Source organism: Dermacentor variabilis, chromosome 4 (assembly GCF_050947875.1).
Source record: "Dermacentor variabilis isolate Ectoservices chromosome 4, ASM5094787v1, whole genome shotgun sequence".
NCBI lineage: Eukaryota > Metazoa > Arthropoda > Arachnida > Ixodida > Ixodidae > Dermacentor > Dermacentor variabilis.
In genome coordinates this window covers 164,562,498-164,584,499 of record NC_134571.1, presented here as the reverse complement: position 1 = coordinate 164,584,499, position 22,002 = coordinate 164,562,498, and the positions used below count along the sequence as shown (strand labels likewise).

General features: G+C 45.0%; 1 protein-coding gene across 1 annotated transcript in view; it reads right to left on the bottom strand.

Annotated features, from left to right (window-relative positions):
• Positions 1-1,014: 1,014 nt before the first annotated feature.
• LOC142578041 (evasin P1181-like) overlaps positions 1,015-22,002 on the bottom strand; it is a 66,175-nt gene continuing 45,187 nt past the window's right edge. Inside the window, exons 3-5 of the mRNA XM_075687460.1 lie at positions 11,640-11,680; positions 7,710-7,787; positions 1,015-1,248 (exon numbers count right to left, since the gene is read on the bottom strand). Coding sequence (XP_075543575.1) covers positions 1,075-1,248; positions 7,710-7,787; positions 11,640-11,680 — 293 coding nt within the window. The 3' untranslated portion in view covers positions 1,015-1,074. The remainder of the gene's footprint in view (positions 1,249-7,709; positions 7,788-11,639; positions 11,681-22,002) is intronic.

The following is a 22,002-nucleotide window of genomic DNA, read 5'->3' as shown; positions in this document are numbered from 1 at the left end:
CTCGTGTCTTTCATCTTGAGCTGCAATGGCATATTGTAGTTTTACGTGCACATACACGCTCACTGTTACTTCCATTGTTGCAAGGCCACGTGGGGTGGCAGCCGTATCGGACACCATCCGCGAATAGCATGCACTCAAACCAGGGGAAAACCCAATGTGTCCTCTGGTTCACGATACACAAACACCAAAGAAGTCCAGAGACAATCCAGGCGGCGGACCATAGACACCCACCAGATGTTAAAATTATCATGATGGGGTATGCAAAGTTTAAGGCAACAGGGAGCATCTATAACCTCCAGGCCTGATCTTTCTCGTCCAGGTATCAGACCTGGACCTAATGCGCTGACAATTAAGACAGTAAGAGACGCCTTCGCGAGAAGTCCCAAAAAGTCCGTCCGCAGAGCCTTACGTCAGTTGTAGATTCTGAAAACAGCAGTGCATGGCATTACATGCTGACCAACACATGTGTGGAATTGGAACTGGATATTCTTCAGGAATCTATTGAAGCACACGCCGAAATTTAAGAATTGTGTGTGTGCACACAAAAACTTCATTATGTTACTTAAATTGAAGATAAAATATTTGGGTCTATCTGTCATATTTTCTTTCTTCGGTGTGTTTGTAATCAGGGAAAGACTTCTGGGAGGCCTGTAAATTTCTGTTCAAGTAAGCGAGTGTGCTTGTCCAAAGAATGCAAGGTGTTGGTGCTGCTCCCAGCTTGCGTGTGGTCTTCGACACTCTGACCTGCATTTTCGCACGTTACCGTACACGTACTTCACGTACACTTTATATGATGTTTAGTCGGAGTGTAGTTTGGACCTCCCGTTTCTCTACTGGCTGTGTCCATAATTTAATCCAAAAAAGGGGTATGAATTAACGCTGGAAGGTCGAAGGCAAATTATCTGTCGCTAATACTTATTTAACTTGTAGCGCAGAGAAGTCCCAATTTTCTGTCAAAAGAAAGGCAGTGTTAGTTGTAGTAACCTTATGAAACAAACCCCCGCAAGCTAGTAAGGTACTTTTATTTACGAACTTGCTGACTAGGTAACAATGTCGCTTTCAAGCATGAAGTGCTTAACTTTGCGGGCCCTTCTGCCGTTCGTTATTGTGACGTGAAGGATTAGAGTTCGCATACCAACATTCCAAAGACAGGCCATTTAACACGCAGGTGTGCTCGCTGCACCTGCCAACAGGACAGATATATCCCAGGAATGGTTGCATCTTTTGCGCAGTCTCAGATGAAATATTCTGCAGAAATAAAAGAAAGAAGATGTAAAAGCAGAGTAGCCACGATCGGCTCTTAATATAATAAAAGTATGGGCACTTTACATAGAAAAATGCACTGCTCAAATAACTGATGAGCGCGAGAAAATCGAGGCATGGACAAGCGCAAAATTTCATCAAAATCTTATTTCAAAGTTCCGAATATAACAATATTTAACTCATGCGCACTGAGTCAGCCACATTCATTGTGAAAAAAACTGAGCCTCAATTACGCTCCTGCAAAAGTAGATTTCCAGCCAAACTGCTGAAAATCGCCACTACAAGTTCTTATGAGGGTACGCAATACTTCATTGCTCAATTCCTCCTCCGGGGCGTTATTCAACCACACAAAAATGTGTACGTACGGATATCCCCTGTTCTGGAATGCCGCGGCAATAAAACCAGGGGCAGCATGCCACCACTGGTTGCATTTTCCCTGAACCGCTGCTCCTCGGGAGCCCTGACTGTGCTTTTCCCACCCATAGTGGTGCTGCAACAACAATGAAATCGGTCGCTAGGCGGTTTTGTTTATATATAAAGGGCTGGTGACGTCACTCGCTACGTCGGAAGCTATATTCGCCGCGGCAGCTTGTACAAGACTAATATTTACCGGAAAAGCATGTGGGGAGTGTCGGATGCTTCGTATTGTCAATTACACTGTTTGAATGTTTGTTTTGTGCTTATTCTTTATTGAAACGAATGCTGTGCTGTATGGTATATGCGTGACATCAAAAATTGTATGCACTTCTTGCTTGAATTGCTGAAAGTATTTTTTTATTTTTTCGTGAGTATTGCGTCGAGAAAAATCCTGACCAACTAGAGGCTAACAGCTTCGCTGTAAAAGCTGTTAACTATGGGCAAAATGATTGCGTCACCACAACATGTCACTCTAATACCTACGCATGGACTACTTTTGGAGGCAATATAAAACGAATTCAATCAGGTCCCTCGCAGTAGAATAGTCTCTTCGAACAGTCTTGATCCTGAGAAGTCGCGAAATGCTCATCTAAACAGTACAATGCGCAATGCCCTTGTTTCTTATCGAAATTTCACGACCGCTGAACAACCAATAAAGCTGAGGCCAGTTTGCCTCATATATGAAACTGCGCTTTTCTGTGCGCATTATGAAATTCGCACGTGTGCCGCGCGAATTCAGGTGATCAAGATTATTGGAAGAAGGAAATATTCTACGACCAGAGCACTTATGAGAGCATTACATATTTCCGCTAAAGGTAATGCATGCGTAAGCTATAGGCCTGTTTATTTACTTGGTAGAAAGCAGAGGTATTTGGTACATCATACGGCAGCGACAGAATCATTTTTCACATTTTCACCGGGTTTATATACAATATGCGCTTCCTCATTACACCATTGTTTGAATATTCATATTGAATATTACTGTATTAAGTTATTATAATGTTGTGGTCTTTCGCCTGTGGACATTCGTGAACAAGTTTCTGCTATGTATGTTGTTTTTGCTATGTTGAACCCTTTGCCTGAATGTATTTCATTTGTCTCAATAGTTTAACGTACAGGCTTGTATACCCGCCTGCAATGGTCTTCAGTTAAAACTTCAAAATTCATGAATAAATAAATAAGATAATATAACTAGATACTTTGAAGACTGCATGAAAGAAAACTGAAAGTTTGCGCTTGTCCTTGCCTCTACTCTCTCGTGCTCGTCTACTTTCCTGGCGCAGTACCTTTTCGTCAGCTATATGAAGCAACTGGCTGAACAGCAAACTTTTAGGCACATTGCTGTGAACGAGGCGGCCACATAATACACATTCCCACACGGAAAATTGCACATTCCTCTTTTCTCCATTTTGCGATTTTCAGCAAAATTCGAACGTTATTGCAAGAATGAGATACAGCGCGGTGATAATTAAAATTGGGCATAACTTAAGATGTCAAGTCAATTAAAAATAATTACAATCAAAGGCAAACTATATCTTTGAATTTTATTTGCATAGATCATTCAATTAGTATTGCATCGCTGGTTTTCTTGTACGGCGAAGATAGATACAGCAATGCTACGCGCATACATGGTCATGCAAACGGGGTTATGTCGTGTTCTCTCACTTCTATTCGCTGTTGCAAGCGGCACAAGGGACCCACTGTAAGTCCACGAATAACCTGATTTTATTTTTGAGAAATAGGCACAAGAAAGTCGCATGATTAACTCAAAATTGTCAACCTAAAGAGTGGCTTATTCAGACGATGTTGCTGACTGGGGGCTACTCTTAGCACACAGCAGTAGCATTTGCCTTACATCTCGTTCCCTCGTGCCTTTACTGCAACTAGATAAACGAACCTCCATTAGCCACACGCTAAACATAATAATAGGCTTCTTTAGAGTAGGCAGCCCCAAAGATTAAGCGGCCAAAATGCTTACCGTCTTGCCACAGTGCATGCACCGACCCCGAACGGCATCTTTGGGTTTGAGTTATCCCATACTCATGAAGCTAAATTTGAACATTGCCCCAGAATGCCCCAAACCGGTTTTCAGTCGTTTCAAGGTCACCGCGAGCATCTCAAGAAACACGCTATAAAATAATAAACGCTCAGAGATGCTTTTCATCCTGTAAAACATAATTACGAATTGCATTGTTTCATGCTTTCTTTTTGTCTGGCATTATGTTTCATGTTCGTTCCCCGTACAGCAAGGGTGCTGCAATCGCGTGACTCTAACGGAAGCTAGGGGACCCTATACTAAACCAAGTTCCCGGCAGGGCAGATCATGAACGCAAAGCGGCCCCTCGTTAGGGCACCATGTTATCTAGGCCCCTATTCCGAACCTCATTAATAATAGGGTAAGCAAACCAGCCAGTTCTCTTTAGGTGTAGGCTGTGGCTCCGATAGGATTCTATTTCACCGGGGCTGTGCTTCTTAAGGCACATGATTGCGATGATACTTCCGTCCACACATCCAACCACTTCCGAAGAGAGAAAGAAACAACTTCATTTGACCAAAAAATTTGAGGCACGCATATCCTTGGGTCCCCGCAAGCACGACCCCACTGCACTACATATTTATGAGTCCATGGAGTTCCATGACGGGGGCTGCCCAGTCTGTGGCAACCTGGCCTGGTCCGTCCACAGCAGCAGCGCCTCCCATTCCGGCCAGGTGGTCCGGAGCTTCGTGTGGGTAACGTGGATCTGGATGCATTCGGTGGAGGAAGTGGTGTACGCTCCCGTTGTATGGTATGCCTGAATGCAGGGAGTTAAGATCGCCTCCTATGAGTAGGCAATTTTGGTCTGTGATACGGGGAATTTTCTGGAGTAGTGCGTAAAGGGTGGCCGAAGTCGTGGCGAGTGTGGTGGCTATAAATATCGGAGGTGTGTTATGTTTCGTAGGCATGATTTCAATGAGAACACATAGGGTGAAGGAGGTAATTGTGTGTTCTTCGTAGATAATGGTGTGGACACTCGGCGGGTCTTGCGGGTGTCTGGTGGGAGTGTACTGCATATTACCTAGGTAGTTCGGCTTGGTGTTGCGTGTCGCGTAATAGAAGAAGTTTAGGTATGACAGGGAGGGTGAATATTAGGAACTGCAATGGCGCTTGCTTGCCTCGGAAACCGCGGCAGTTTCATTTGATTTGTGATATATGGGCCAAAGAATTATTCCGACCCGCTATACCGGAGCATGGGGGGAGCTCGAGGTTACTTTGTTGTGGTGGTAGTTAAAGGGGGATAGGGGCACAGGAGTTGGGAATTGAAGTATGAGACCCCTTATGACACAAGTTTACAATTGCTTCTAGCCTCTGAAAGGAGGTTTCAAACTGTCTAAACTTATGCTCTGCAGTTTAGACCAGGCGCGCGAATCATCTATCCGTCTTTTGTTTAAGGCGAGTAGGTAGCTGGCCCGCGATTGTTCTGAATTTGTCTTCTAGGCGCGCCTCTAGGGTTACCGATTTAGTGTGAAATTTCGCTTATAAGTTTTTTAAAGCTTCCTGGTAATCGTCTATTGGGTCAGAAGGGCGTGTATTCTTAACGGGGGGGGGGGGGTAGTGAGTGTTAGGCTAGTGTGGAGCGTTGCTGGATGACTTTTCAGTGGATGGAACGCTTAATTCTGAGGAGATATGCACAGTAGCGGACCAAGGGGTCACAAGGGGCCTGTTAAAGGGGTCGTGAGGAGGCTTAACACGGCACGCATAACCCGCTGTTACTGGTCACAGGGTCCGGAGTAGGCGGGATGTGTCTTGCCGGTGTTGTGGTCGCACTGAGCGTCTTGAACTTGTCGACCCATATCAAGTGGTCCGAGCTCTTGTAGCGTTCTAGTGGTTGCCCGGCACAACGTGGTTCTGTGCGTTTGCTGCCTGCATTGCATCGTGAGCGGCATTCCACGTGTAGCCGAGATCCGGCTTGGCGTTCGGAGATGAGCTAGGTTGCCTTTGGGGGGTGTCGGTACTTGCATTCCTGGATCCCAGAAATGTACGGGCCATTGTGCAAATGTTGGATGCGGCTCCTTGGAGTGTGACTGCCCGCATCATGGGCACTTCTCGGTTTGAGGATGGACACCGACATCAGTTCGGTGGCCGATGGCTCGGCAGTTACTGCAGATCTCGGCCTTGAGTGGATAGGGCATGCATGGATCCAGTCCTCCACCAAAAACAATTGGTCGGCTGACGGTGCTTGACCAAAAGTGCTAATCATGGATCATTTGAATCCCATCCGTCGGGGGTCTAATACATTTTCATGGGGTTTGTGAGCGATTATAAGTCTGTTAGGAGTCCTTGTGAGGATTGCTCTTATTAAGGGTCCGTAATAACTACCCTTATTTAGCCATGCGGAAGTTCAATATATGGCGTGATGGTATACTCGTAAGGGTCATAGGGTATAAGAGTTTTAGTACCCTGAGTGGCCGTCTTGGTTCGCGGCAGACAATGTGTATTTGTTATTGAGGAGGTGACTCCGAAGTTGCAGCGAGATGGTCCGATCAGCAAGGCGACGGGCATAAGAGCCGTGAGAATGTAGCGTGACTGGAGCGTCGTCAGGTCAAGCCCTTCTCGGGAGGGGAAGACGACACTATATCCTTCTATGGGTAGTGGTGGCAGTTGCTTGGTCTTTTCTGCAGATATGTTGAGCGAGCGCAGTTGCGTCAAGATCTCTACTGCGTGAGTTATGGCAGTGTCCTTCGAATGAATTCGCTTCGCCCGCAAAGCAGGATTTGTGCGTGTGCCCTGGGTCCCGTATAGGGTTTAATAAAATATAGGGTTTGGTAGTGGTTTGTCTGGGCTCTCACGAATGAGATCCTGCCCCGAGGGTGATAGTGACGAGCATCCATGTCCGTATTATGCCCCTGAACCTCCATGCTAGCCACAGTCTTTGACCATTGAATCTTCGTGGTCCGAGAGATTTTTCTAGCGTGTCGGAAAGCCATAGAAATGTGTCTTCGGAGAGCATGCAGTCCATTCGGAACACACCCTAACTCAGGAAAACTTGCTGCGACGTTAGTTGGTACATGATACTGGTGCGCAATATACGTGCAACAACCGTGGAAGGAAGTTGAGAAATCGCCATTTGCCTTGTCGTCTTCTATCCGTGGTTCTTGCATGTCTATTTCGCATGAGTGAGTTTTCCATAACTCATGTCGACCGTGTGTCGCGCCGTTGCCTCCTAATACCATCTCCGCCACGGCGGCCGCATTTAGATGGGAGCGAAATGCGAAAACGGCCATGTAGTTAGATTTAGGTGCACGTTAAAGAACCTCTGGTGGTCAAAATTTCCGGAGTCCCCACTACGGCGTGCCTCATTATCAGGGCGTAGTTTTGGCACGTAAAGCCTCATGATTTTTCTTTAACTCTTTTTTTTCTCTCTCCACTGCCGACCCTCACCAGGTATGCAACCGAAGGAGCCACCATTGGCGTCTATATCTCGTCATATGAGCCAACGGGAGACTACGGGGTGCCTAAAGTTGGCTTAGCAACCCTCTAGATTATGGTCGCGACCACGCGCTGCCATCGAGTGACCCACTTCTCCGTGGTTTGGCTTGTAGCGACAGACCGGTTCACTCTGCTGATTATTGGCCACCTGGGCGACGACAGCAGAATTTGTAGTTACACACATCAGTGAAGACAACAAAGCGCCGGTCATTGGCGTTCGTGGCCGTGAACCGATTCCAAAGCGAACCGTTAAATAATCCTGCTCCTGTGCTAACATTGCTTACCGGCCTGGTATCGACTACAGCTCTCGCCTTTGCAGTGGCAGGCCAAATAATCTTGGTGATATTACGAACGTCTTTAGCTTTATGAATAGGCTGTTTCCGCAAAGTTCTCATGGCAAAGATTTTTAGTCAGATGACATTGCCTATTCATCCGCAAACCTTTATAACTGCTAACTTACGGAACACTTTCCCTTTACTGATAAAGAGATATATTAGCACACAGGAATACATAACTGATGAGGAGAGAAAAATTCTAGCATTGTCAAAATTAGCAAACATACAGTGCACTCTGCGTCTGTTTGGGTGACTTTTGCCACTTGATGACCGTTCGAACAGGTATGGCTGCATCCTACATGGATCTGTAAAAAAGAAGACATGCTATGAGAAAAACAAAAGTTTAATCTCGCCAACACTAAAACAACTATTGTTGCTGCTTTCTCCCATGACCTCGTGCATCAGAATGTTTGCACCCTAATTAGAATTATTGACTTAAAGCCACTTAGTAAACGAGGCGAGCAGGTTCTAGTGAGACGCCGAAAATATTCGAGTTGTATTTTGCCACTTTTCTCTATTCGTGTATCTTGAACAAACCGTACACATAAAATTTCAGACAATACCTAATTTTTTTGGGTGACATTATTAGCAGTAAACCATTGTTCGCGGCACGTACAACATTTTCTGGCCTCTTGAATTGGGCATCTGGGAGTCACCATAATTGGGCGATATTCAGCGTATTCAAACTTAGCATCTTTTTAATTTTGCGATGTAATGGATGCTACTAGGATCTTCTATGTTTTGGAAGAAATTAGGGCACATGAAGGCAGGTTATCGAAGGAAGAAGCAAATTCAATATGAGCGTTCTGCACCATACTACTTCTTTCGAAAGACAGGGAAGGCAAAAAGAACCTGCGCAGGCCTTGCGCTGATGGATTCGGGTTATGCGATTCTTTATTGGTGTTTGCGAAGAACACTGTTTCTCCTTAGCGATCATATTCAAGCTGAGGCAACACGATCCAGATGGACAAATTACCACTAGGAAGCGCATCGCTCAAAAGCGACCCACTGCTTTTGATCATGCACGTGCCACACATAAAGATGACTAAAGATCAGATGGAGCTGAATATGGCTTCGACGCAACGACAATTGCATGGCACTGATGTCATGACTACAATGGCACTAGGGAGACTACATGACAACGATGCCAGTGAAGATGTGATGCTGATGGTATGATGACCGTGAATGAGGACGCTAGACTGACGACGATGGCGACACGACAGCGCTCTCGGTTCGCTAGAATGGTGCCGATGGTATTTCGACAAAGGCAATACCATAACGGTTTGACGAAAGGATTCATACAGGTGGACTATCCAAAACTATGTTCCGACAGTACGACGACAATTCTAAAATAATTACAACAATATAGTGACGACGGTGGTACGATGATGCTTGAATGATGACGGCCCCATGTGACAATGAGAATCAATACAAGAAAATGACGACAATGCAAAGGCCTTGACAGGAGGACGACCACTATGTGATGACAATTGGTTGGCAACGCCGGTATGATGACGATGGCATGACGATGGCGCAATGCCGAAACCGGAATGTTCCTGATCATGGCGACGAAGGCATGATGACGCTGGTGCGACGAACAGAATAGCGCAGCTGGGATGACAATGAAGCATTGCGACAACAGCATGAAATCACGATTTTTAAAGGACTACCATCATATGATTACGCTGAAGTATCAACAATGGCATGACGATGTTGGAATTGCGATGACTGTATGACGAAGTCACCGCGTCAACGATGGCATAACGACAATGAGGTGGCAAAGGCGGAATGACGAAGATGTAGTGATGACGTTTCATTCATTGGTACATGAGTACCTTAGGATTGCGCGGCTAATTCGGGTGTCTTGCGGTAAAGGACTAATCATCAATGAAATTGCAGATTCTCCGGCCAAGGCACTGACAAGCGGCCTCATTCGCGTCTATTGTTCTTTGACTGCTCACTTCATCATCATCATCATCAGGCTGGCTACGCCCACTGCAGGGCAAAGGCCTCTCCCATATTTCTCCAACTGCTCCGGCCATGTACTAATTGTGGCCATGTCGTCCCTGCAAACTTTTTAATCTCATCAGCCCACCTAACCTTCTGCCGCCGCTGGCTACGCTTCTCGTCCCTTGAAATCCAGTCCGTAACCTTTAATGACCATCGGTTATATTCCCTCCTCATTACACGTCCTGCTCATGCCCATTTTTTTCTTGATTTCCACTAAGATGTCATTAACTCGAGTTTGTTCCCTCACCCAATCTGCTCTTTTCTTATCCCTTAATGTCACACCCATCATTCTTCTTTCCATAGCTCGTTGCGTCGTCCTCAATTTCAGCAGAACCCTTTTCGTAAGTCTCCAGGTTTCTGCCCCATATGTGAGTACTGGTAACACACAGCTGTTATACACTTTCCTTTTGAGGGATAGTGGCATCCTGCTGTTCATGATTTGAGAATGCCTGCCAAACGCACCCCAGCCCATTCTTATTCTTCTGGTTATTTCAGTCTCATGATCCGGATCCGTGGTCACTACCTGCCCTAAGTAGATGTAGTCCCTTACCCCTTCCAGTGCTTCGCTACCTATCGTAAACTGCTGTTCTCTTCCGAGCCTGTTAAACATTACTTTAGTTTTCTGCAGATTAATTTTCAGACCCACCCTTCTGCTTTGCCTCTCCAGGTCAGTGAGCATGCATTGCAATTGGTCTCCTGAGTTACTAAGCAAGGCAATATCATCAGCGAATCGCAAGTTGCTAAGGTATTCTCCATCAACTTTTATCCCCAATTCTTCCCAATCCAGGTCTCTGAATACCTCCTGTAAACGCGCTGTGAATAGCATCGGAGAGATCGTATCTCCCTGTCTGACGCCTTTCTTTATTGGGATTTTGTTGCTTTCTTTATGGAGGACTACGGTGGCTGTGGAGCCGCTATAGATATCTTTCAGTATTTTTACATACGGCTCGTCTACACCCTGATTCCGTAATGCCTCCATGACTGCTGAGGTTTCGACAGAATCAAACGCTTTCTCGTAATCAACGAAAGCTAAATATAAGGGTTGGTTATATTCCGCACATTTCTCTATCACCTGATTGATAGTGTGAATATGGTCTATTGTTGAGTAGCCTTTACGGAATCCTGCCTGGTCCTGTAGCCTTTACCGAATACGTCACTGCCGCTAGATTTCTCATGCATCGTCAAAATCCGCAGAACCTAACTGCGTTGATTAACGACATCTTCTGTACTCTTGCGGAGACTTTTCCAAACGCGAAATAGTGATGTGTCCATCACGAGGCTTGCGCTGCCGTATGCCTATGTCGAATTGCTTCCTCCACAGGATTCGTCTAGTCCCTTAATTATTATGCTCATTCTGTGGCAAAGCAGACACCATAGATCATTTCTTGTCTTGTAGATATTTCATATATTAATAAAAAATTACTGCCAATTCCGTTTCGCCCTATTAGCCTACATCTATCGGTGCTTGTGATCCTACCTTTTGGCGTCTGTATAACAGTGTTCAGCCACAGAAATGTTTTTTGGCAGTCTATAATTACCAAGTTGAATTCAATCCATTACCATGCTGAACTGATCGTCAACCTCCCCAACATAGTTTTCGTTTGTGTATTTATTTATTTTCCTAATATTTGCGTTTTTAATTTTAATTATTGGTTTTCTTCAGGCTGTTTCCTTTCTCTTACAGTGATTTTCATTTTTATGTTCCGAAGCTCAAATTATTAATTCATTTGGTTTTTTATCTATCAAATTCACCCACCCGATTCATGCGCAATCCCCCCGTGTGGATGTGCCCCACAACCACTCAGGACAGCAATAGCAACAGCGCTCGAGACAGCGATGGCGGATGTTTTGTATTCTGAGTATGGCCCCTGATTATTACTAATAATTGTATGGTCAATAGAGTGATATCTGAGATTTCTAAGGCTCTATACTCACCTTATTTCGCAGCGCTAGATTCTTGACGTATATAAAACTCACTTCTAAATTTGTTCGTGTTCTTCCTGTGTGTTAGAAAATATTACGACAGAAGCTGCTCGATATTTCATAGTATACATACATAGAAAGAATTATTTCATAGCGGGACTATTTCAGACGATGCAAAAGCCATGCAAGAAGATTACAAATTACATTACAAACTCATTACAAACCGGCTTTCCATGCGTATTGAGCAAAAGTGGAGTGCAGACATCTGTAATGCAGAGAAAGCAGAAAGCGGTAATATTATTATTACAGTTATTGTCTTTAAATTTTTAGGCGCGACACCTGCAGCTGTGGAAGAAAAAAGTACACACAAATAGGATAAGAAGGGAAGAATACGAAATACCCAATAAAATATGAAAGCAGGCCGTGAGGGAATAGAAGAGATAATTGAAGAGGTAATTATGAGGAAAGAAATATAATACACATAAAATTGTGCGCACAACACACAAATGTACGTTACACATTACATTGCGGGCCCTAACAGCCCGCAGTTGAAGGTTGGTTGAAGGTTCATTTCCGCAACTGGTGTTGCGAGGACAGCCACGGAAAAAGCTGTATAGACAGCTTGAGAGGTCCTGGCTTCCTCTTACAGTGCAGTATTGACGGCGGCGGAGTACAACAAACAAAACGTGAGGAGAAAAACAAAAAAAAAACAAAAAAACACGTACGTTCGGTACAGAGAATGAGACATGCACGTTCAGTACGCAGTACATTGTACTTGTACAGTACAAAACTACACGAACATTTGGGGCAATTCTTTGAGAGAAATATTAGACAAATCAATATTCTCGTAGCAGTACAAATGGTTCAGAAGTGTCGGTAAGGTATGCTGCAACATTTGTTTGCCATAGTTTGTGCGGCATTTCTTAACATTCCAAGGTTCTGTTGTGCGGGTATCATACACAGTTCTGCTCTGCTCTAACCCAGCAAGTCTAAGCAAGGAGTCATCATTTTTCATCATGGCGAGTTTATATTTATAGCACAGTCTGTAGTTATACATGGACTTCATCTGTTTAATGTTGTGTTGATGGAAAAGGCCTGCAGTGTGGAAGAAATACGGCACTTTACATGCAATGCGTATAATACGTTTTTGTAAGACAGTGAGTTTGTTAATGTTTCCAGCTGTTGTTGTTGCCCACACCATACATCCGTAGTTGGCTATGGAAGAGAACAAAGAGTGGTAAAGTAACAAGTTAACTGATGTAGGAAAATTAAAGCAATTGCGGCGCATGATACCAACTGTTCTGGAAAGTCTCTGAACTACGTAATTAATATGATCATTCCACGACATATCTGCTGCAAAGTAAACGCCCAGAGTTTTCACAGACTGCACAAATTCTATTCTGGTATTGTTTAATTCAATTAGAGGAGGTTCAAAGTGTTTGTGACGTGGGTGAAACATGACTGCTGCAGTTTCGCTAACGTTAATTCTTAAGTGATTATCAGCCGCCCAAGTATTTATTTCTTTTAAGGTTTTATTAGCTCGATTTGCGAGATCAGCAGTTGAAGTGCCCGAAAAAAACAAGCTGGTGTCATCTGCGTAAATTATGTACTTAGCAGTGCTGTCGATGTGGACAATATCATTGACATAAAGAACAAAAATAAACGGACCCAAAATGCTCCCTTGCGGAACGCCGGAAGCTGCCGCTTTCAACTGGGAGCATTCACCGGCAATACTAACAAACTGAGACCTATGTCGCAAGTAGGAGGCAATCAGCGTATGGGCTATGCCTCTAATACCGTAATGATCCAATTTTTTAAGCAGCACAGAGTGATTAACAAGGTCGAACGCCTTTGAAAAATCTAGAAATAATCCTAGTACCATGTTTATTGATTCAAAATTTTCTAGTATGAATTCTTTTTGAGCAAGGAGAGCTAACTCAGTAGATCTGTTTTTACGAAAGCCATATTGAGCTGAAGTGATAATGTTGTATCTTTCACTAAAACAAGATAGCCGTTTAAGAACAACTTTTTCGAGGCCTTTAGAAAACACAGGTAAGATGGACATCGGGCGACAGTTTCCCACTACATTTTTGTTCCCTTTTTTATATATTACTATAACTTTTGCCCTTTGCATAAGACGCGGGAAAACGCCGGAAACTAAAGATAAGTTGAAGATATGGGCAAGGCAAGGTGCAAGAATGTCGATAGTAAATTTTATGGGCTGTATCTGGAAACCTGACGCATCTGTAGCTTTACTATTATTGAGTGATAAAAATTCTGTAATTACTTCATTTACTGTAACCGGCATTAGAAATATTGTTTCGCTATTTCGGGCACTCATATTAGACAGATTTACATCGCTGTTTGATGTGTCCGCAAAAGAAAGAAAGTAGTCATTAAAGGCATCTGCTAGGTCAGCACCTTTTAATTCAATCCCTTCATGAATAATTTTTGTGGTCGGTTCGGAAGAATTACAAAAGATAGATTTTAGAACCTTCCAAACTTTTTCGGACTGTCCACCAGTTGAATTGAATCGGTTATAAATATATTGCTTTTTAGCGATGCGAAGTTGCTTTGTAACGAAGTTCCTAAATTTTTTGAACGTTTTCAGCGCTTCAGGACACCTACTTTTTAAAAACAGTCTGTAAAGTTTATCTCGTTTTCTTATCAATTGCAACATATCTTTGTTGACCCATGGTTTTCTACTTTTCTTTAATTGGGAGAATTTCTTCAGTCGAAAGAAAGCATTATAAATGTCAGTAAATATTTCTAAAAATTTTTCGTATGCTTCATCAGGGTCGATTTCCTCAAAAACTTGTTCCCAGTTAAGAATAGATAAGCGTTCCTTGAACTCGCATAACGTCTGATCATTTATAACTCGATAAAATGACGTTTGGTCCGGTTGTCGTTGGGAATTCGGAGTGAGATTGACAGATATGAAAATTGGCATATGATCACTCAGAGCATAAGCGATGGTGCCAGATTTCAAGCTATCTGTTTTGAAGTTTGTTATGAAGAGATCTAAAAGTGTTTCTGATTCTGTCGTAATCCGTGTAGGTGACATGATGACATTTTCACAGGAGTGAACGTTAAGTAAAGTATTGAACTCGATTGTTGTGTTATTATTGGCCAGCATATCAATGTTAAAATCGCCACCTAAAATTAACTGATATTGGTTCATGTTAACAAATTCTAGGAATGAATCAAGAAATAAAGAAAGCTCAGCAGAACTGCTACCCGGTGGACGGTAGCAGACACAAAATATCCTTGTGCCAGACTTGACTGCCAAGACTTCGCAATGGGGCGTGATACAAGAAAATTCAGGCAGCATTTCCGATTCCATAAGATTCGAAACTAACATTGCAACACCACCTCCCCTTCTTATGGATCGGTTCATATAGAAACACTTATACGTCGGTACAACATAAACGTCACCTTCACAAGTAAACCACGTTTCCGAAAACATAACAACATTGAAACGAGTTTCCACTTCGCCGAAAAAACAGTCAAGTTCTTCTTGCTTATTTCGGCCAGATCTGAGATTAACGTGAATACAAGAGCAGCAATGAGGATTATCAAGCTTAATGGAACTATGGAGGTCAGAAAGAGGAACTAATTCAGTAAAAAGAGACATTGAAGAAAGAGTGCCGCGTACTACCGCACATTACTGGCCTCACAACTGGTCTAAATCTGCTGCACAACGAATGACAATCGCAGGATCGTATTGTTTCCTTCTAATGAACACTTTTCCATTCCGGTGCCAAGCATAGTGGTACTCATTTTCACCTGCCCAAGCCTTTGCATAGCGCAACAGCTCACGGCTTTGACGCGTCATGTTTTCAGTAACTGAAACATCCGATTGAGCATCTCTTAAGGCTGTCCGCTTTTGAAACCACATGTCACGAGTTAAGAGCTTTGAAAACCGTACGATAATCCCGGGCACCTTTCCTGGCTTTGAAGGAAGTCTGTGCACAACATCGACGTCGTTCGAAGTGAGCTCTGGTAAATTCACAGATTTTGCTACATCATTTATCTTTTCCATCAGATTCTCATCATTGGTCACAGGTATGCCATGCACCTCAAGATTCAGCTTCCTATTTCGCCACTCAAGATCGTTCACAGTCATTTTCAACGACTCCACATCATCAGCGTCGACTCTGGTCTCAAGGGCACTGACACGTTTCTTTAAGGAACAAATTTCTTTATCATGTTTCACTTGTTGCTCAAGTATATCATCGTATTTTTTTGACATTAGTTCGATGGATTTCTTCACTTCATTGACTTGGTCAGGCAGGCCAGCAGGAGCATCAAGTTTTTGAACTATGCCGGCTAAACAGCTAGCTAGGTCAGGCTGCGTACTGGGTGCGTCAGAACTTCCTGCGTTTGTTTTACGACAGTCTGGACATCGCCACGCTTTGCGACCTTTCTCGCCTTTTCCCTTATATGTTGACGGAGAGACACCAGAGCAATTGCCGAGATAGTAGGTGTACTCACATTCGGTGCACTTGATGGCGAGTCCGTCACTTGGCAGACATTCTTTGCAGGCAGGGCATGTCTCCGGCATATTAGCCTTGGTATAGCTTATGCACACTACAACAACTACAACACTACACTACACAACACAACACTACAACACTACAACTGAGAGCACGGTAAAAAACAAGGCAGCAGCGAGCAACACGGCAGCAGCAGCGGTGGTGAAAGAAAATGGCAAGTAGGAAGGTAGGTTTTTCACCAACCTGTAAGGCGAAAACAAAGCAGATAATGGGGCGAATTTCCCACTTAGCTGGGAAATTCGCAAATATCTTTCCACACCGGTCGTCTAAAGGCAGAAACTAAACAGGGAATTTAAGTTTTTCGCAATTAGCAACAATAGAAGTATGCTTCATCACCTCTTTACTCGCTCCTAAGTTTCCGCATATGCAAGACGTTGCATTCCTTTTGATCATCCCCTTCCCCACGCTTAAGGTAGCGAGCTGGACTCAGTCTCGTTAACCTCCCTGCCTTTCGTTCCTTCCCTCTCTCTATCTCTCTTGAGCATCCGCTAGAAAATAAATGTCATCCACGTACGATAACGTGGACCACGCTACTCCAGGGTATCACGGTGAAGGAGCCTCCAATGTCTTCCAATAAAATATCAGCACTAAATATAAAATGCCATCTCTTACTTTTCAAAATGTACCATGGAAATAAGGTGCAAAAAAGAAAACTGCGAGAACGTTTCCATCGTGTCAAAATAAGAGGGGCGACAGAAACAAAGAAAATGTATTTGTTCACTATAGAAAATTCAACTGGAAATCATTTTATATGAAGAAAAAAAAGGATAGCTTTGCGGTTATATCCCTCACTAAGTGTACACTAAAAAACCTTCTGTATACTCTTGAGAGTTGGACAACCCCATATCCTCAAAAATTAACCATGTCGCGCATGCGCAGTACGCCTCAATTGAAGGCAAACACGCCGCAAGCAGTACTGTGGCAATCACACCGGTCGGCGGAGGGCTATGGAACTGTACCTTGCGGAATATTTATTGATTATTATATTGTTATCACGATGTATTCACTGTGAAGGATTGAGCACTGCCAACTCGGAAGTAAAATATTCATGCACAAACTGCTCTGGGAGTTAGTTGTCTACGTATGCATGTACAGGCATTGTGCCATAAGGTCATTTCCACGCAGCACGGTGTCATTAAGAATGTTATGAAACGAAATCCCCCCAGTATAAACGACAGCAACGACACAGACTGCTTCGGAACACTGTGCAAGGCGGAATGATGACGTAAGAAAAGTACTGCAGCTGGCGGCTAAAGGTGCGCTGATACCATTCGGATCAATATAAGCTGTTATCGCTCTTTTGCGCCTTACCCGCGCGCGTCGACCCATTTTCAACCATGATTAACTGTATTCCGGCAGAGGCTATGTATGGCGCGGCTACGCAAGGGAGGAAGGAGGGGAGGTAGCGTTCGTGTTCCTTGAAGGGGGCATTCTACACTGGCAGCAACGGACTATGGTGCGGCCGCGCAGGCCCTATCTTGAAAACGATCTTCAATGAGGCACTGTGTGGCAAATTCAGATAGCTACGTGAGCGAGGTGTTCTCGCCGGTTTGTTTCCATTAAATTTAGAGGCAGAACGAAGGTGAATTTGTTCGCTGTTGCGGAGCTTATCTTGAAAGCGATCGCCTAACGTGACGCACGAACCAACGGTTTTCCTTATTCAATAAGCATAGGTATGAGGCGCTACAACGTTAAACTATTCCAAACTTTTCTATTACAATTCTGCCGTCAGCCCTCCACAATTGGTCAAAAAAATTTTTGGACCAGTCCCACATCACCTGTCTGTCACGCGACGTCACAAAAACCGCAATAGCTCCCTAACTGATATGACATGTGCACACTGATTGTGATTGATTTGGACGAGCAAAAGAAAAATAGTTATTTCTAATTCGACGCCTTTTCGCCATTAGTCCCGGGCTATTGCTCAAATGTTTTCATGCTGCACCCACTTAACCTGCCTGTCACGCGACGTCACAAAACCGCAAAAACTCACCGCGTCAAAATGACGTCTACGCGTTAAAGATGCAATAATATGCCGAAGAAAACTGAATTTTCTGCAGAGTAGCCGCAGGCTGCCCCGTTAGGAAAGGAATAAAAATTGGCTGCCCCCAAACGCTCAGGCACTGGCAACTCGCACCTGCCAAATAGCATGGGTTTATTTGTGTATAATAAATCTTTTTGCGTGGCCGTGTAACGTTTTTGAGCACATTTGGAACGTTCACCACCTAATTTTGCCAACTCTTCTTTGCTGAGGATCCGTTTTAGCATCATTCTTAAGCTTCCGTTGCATGCCGCCGCGATTTTCGACAAGCCAACGCAAGCGAAGTAAAAGAATGCGGACTAATTGCAGACGTCGGCACCGCCCTCTTCATCTGGTTATCGATCTTCAGTGCAGTGGGTCAGCCCCGTCGAATCCCTCTCCACATGAGCGTTCTCCTCGCCTTTTGTCAGCCAATTAGATAAGACAAGCCGCTCAGCGTAGACAATCTTATTCGTTTTTCAAGCAAACAAAAGTGACCTTCTATGAACGAGGAGAGCGTTTCATTGGTCTGTCCAGACAACCCTGCGGGTGACCGCCCGATACTTGCGTCGGCGGTTACACAAATTTGACGTCAGGAGATTGGAATAAAAGTTTATTGGAATAGTTTTACGTTATAGGGCCTATGCTTCGGTATTTAACATTTACCACTTCACTGGGTCGTCTAGTGAGAAGCCACAATCGAAGTGCAATAGCACCGAGCACAGTCGTTCATCACACGTCGTCCATCTGTTGTACATTGGCATACATGCATATACATGCATGTAAAACCGCAGATACATGCGTAATAGCTCAATTTGATTGCGTTAACCTGGTGGCATAAAGATGATACGTTCAACGGCAAAAATGAAACACTGTATGGGTGACAATGCCCTCCTCCTGATATCCGCCTAAGTAGACGCGACAGCAGCGGGCAAGCCGTGCTATCGTTCTTACATTTGTTTAGGAAGGCGAAGGTGCTGCGGAGTGGAGGCATAGGGGGAGGGGGGGGAGGCGACCAGCCCGAGTCTGAGCAAGAGTGCGTTCGGCTAGTGGCTGCTTCGTCGTTCCTTCCTGAGACCCCCTCTTTGCGCACTCCGTGATGACAAAAGATGCATTAACTGTTACAAGCAAAATTAAAGTGCACTCTTAATTAGAATCAAATTATGGGGTTTTACACGCCACAACCACTTTCTGATTATGAGGCACGTCGTAGTGCAAGACTCTGGAAATGTCGACCTCTTGGGGTTCTTTAAGATGCACCTAAATCTAAGTACACGTGTGTTTTCGCATTTCGCCCCCATCGAAAACGGCCGCCGTGGCCGGGATTCGATCCCGCAGCCTCGTGCTCAGTTGCCCAACACCATAGCCACCAAGCAACCACGGCGGGTGAAGTGCACGATTGCAGCAAGGAGACGAGTACATTGCATTTACATTTCCGAATACCCAGTGTTCGCATGAAGGCTGGTACAGGTATCACATTCGATGCTTGAACTGAATAGGCGTCCTTAAACGCATCAATAAAGTTTGTGTGTTCGCAGCTGCGACCATACCACGGATTGAGAGACACCACGCAACGGCTGTTTAGAGATCAGCGAGCATAGTTGACGAAGTACTGGTGGGGAAGAAAGCCAGGCACACCAGTCGGCACCGCGTGAAAACAGATACATAGGGGTCGTTTCAGCCTGTCTCATATAGACGCCGCTGTGCGACGCTGTGTGTGGCTATTTCCAGAGACCAACACCGTGAAACGACAATGAGAGTGATTGTTGCAGGAAGAGCTTTACGGTGTATATAGTCCCGTCAACCTTGTTTGCAAAACAGCACTCTAGGCTCCGACTGCTAGCACACGACGCTAGCAGGACGTCGAAGATGTTAGTGCGGGTGTCGTTGTAGGAGCAACGATGACTGCCGCAGAGGACGGCGTTTGCGAAGCAGCATGCAGGAGTCCGCCTGTCAGGTCACGAACTTGCGTTGCAGGTCGATGTTCCGCGCTCTATCAGGAATCGAAGACGGTCTGTTGCAGCTGACAACGCGGTGAATCGTGAGTGGCCTACAGGTTTGCCGCACAGAAATAGGCTAACGCTCGTAGCATGGTCTGGGCGTTGAACGATTGGCGCGTGAGGCAATTTAGCCTGCATTCTTACATCATAAAACCAGGAAGAGGGTGAGAGCTTGAAAGGCACAGCGACGGGTTGCAAAAGTACCGAGGTAGCCCAGACGAAGTGTTAGCACGGCTCGCTAGGTTGAGTGCCTTTGCTTACGGCGTAGGGGACTGTACTGCCTTTGATGATATTGGCACGCGCTAAGGCAAGAATAAGCAGCAGTATCAGCAGCCAGACACGAAAATGTCAGACACAAGGAGGATGGTTCACCAGCTGGCGCAAGATCCTTGACTTCATCGTCTTCAATCACCGTGTTTGCTGGGCACGCAACGCTGGCTCAAAACACCAGGTGGCATTATTCCCCCTCCTAATGGAGCATCGACTCGATGCTCAAACAAACACAAAACGTACATGGAAACTAGAAAAAGTAGGTAAAACAAAAAAAGTGGGGGGAGGGGAACGCGCTAGCACACATACGGAAATACACACGGAAAAATGTGTTCTGTGGTCGGGAACAAAAAAAAACGCTTCAAAGTTCTTTGGAGGAAGACGCGACGACAGCAGAAAAAAAAGGTTGTTTCACTAGTATACTTCATGTAAAATACGGCTTGAGACGGACCACATGTACAGTCTCTGCGCGTGGTAAACAGCGCTTGGGCGATGGCAGGTATCCATCTGGAATAACTTCATAGTTCACGTCGCTTACACGCCTTAGTACTGTGTATGGTCCGAAGTACTTGCTGAGGAGTTTCTCGCTGAGGCCTCACCGTCTAATGGGTGTCCAAACCCAAAGTTGGTCACAAGGCTCATAGGTCACTTGTCGATGGTGGAGATTGTACCTTATTGCATCGGTACACTGCTGCTGTCTTATGTGCACGCGGGCCAGTTGACGCGCTTCCTCGGTGCGCTGAATGTACTCCTCAACGTCAGGAGCTAACTGGTCGAGCTGATCAGTATCTTCATATGGAATCATGGCGTCTAGCATAGTTTGGACATCTCGACCATAAACGAGGCGGGATGGCGGGAAGCGTGTAGTTTCCTGCGTGGCAGTGTTGAACGTTACGTACGGTAGGATTTCGTCCCACGTTTTGTGCTGCACATCCATGTACATAGCGATCATGTCTGCCAATGTTTTGTTTAGTCTTTCTGTCAAGCCGTTAGTCTGAGGGTGGTATGCAGTGGCCTTTCGATGACTCGTGTAACTCAGCTTGAAAATGTCGTCCAGAAGCTTTGCCGTATATGCCGTCCCTCGGTGAGTGATGATGATCGACGGTGCACCATGCCGAAGCAAAATGTGATGCATAAAAACTGGGCAACTTCAGATGCTGTCGCGCGTGGTAGTGCCTTCGTCTCAGCGTAACGCGTCAAGTAGTCAGTTGCGACAATGATCCACTTATTGCCGGATGAAGACAAGGGAAATGGTCCAAGAAGGTCCATTCCAACTTGATCAAACGGCGTACGCGGAGAGTCGATGGGATGTAGAAGGCCTGCAGGCTTGAAGGGTGGTGACTTGCGGCGCTGGCATTCACGGCACCCTTTCACGTAGCGTTTGACGCAAGCAGTCAGTCTAGGCCAGTAGTACAGTTGGCGTACCCTGTCCAGAGTCCTTGAGTAGCCGAAGTGACCAGACGTCGGCTCGTCGTGGCAGGCTAATAGGATGTCGTACGAAGGGCTTGAGGTACTACTAGCAGATGTGGTTTGTCGCCGGCACCTCTGTGTTTTTTGTATAAGGTGCCTCCTCGTAGGCAAAATGACGACAACCGTCGCGAAAGTGGGCGAGGAATGGACGCGGTGCCGCCTTCTAAGTGATCGATGACGGGTCTTAACTCAGCGTCCGATCACTGTTTAACGAGGAGATCTGGCCCGCTCAGGGCTCCCAGAAAGGCGCTGTCGTCTTTCTCATCAGGAT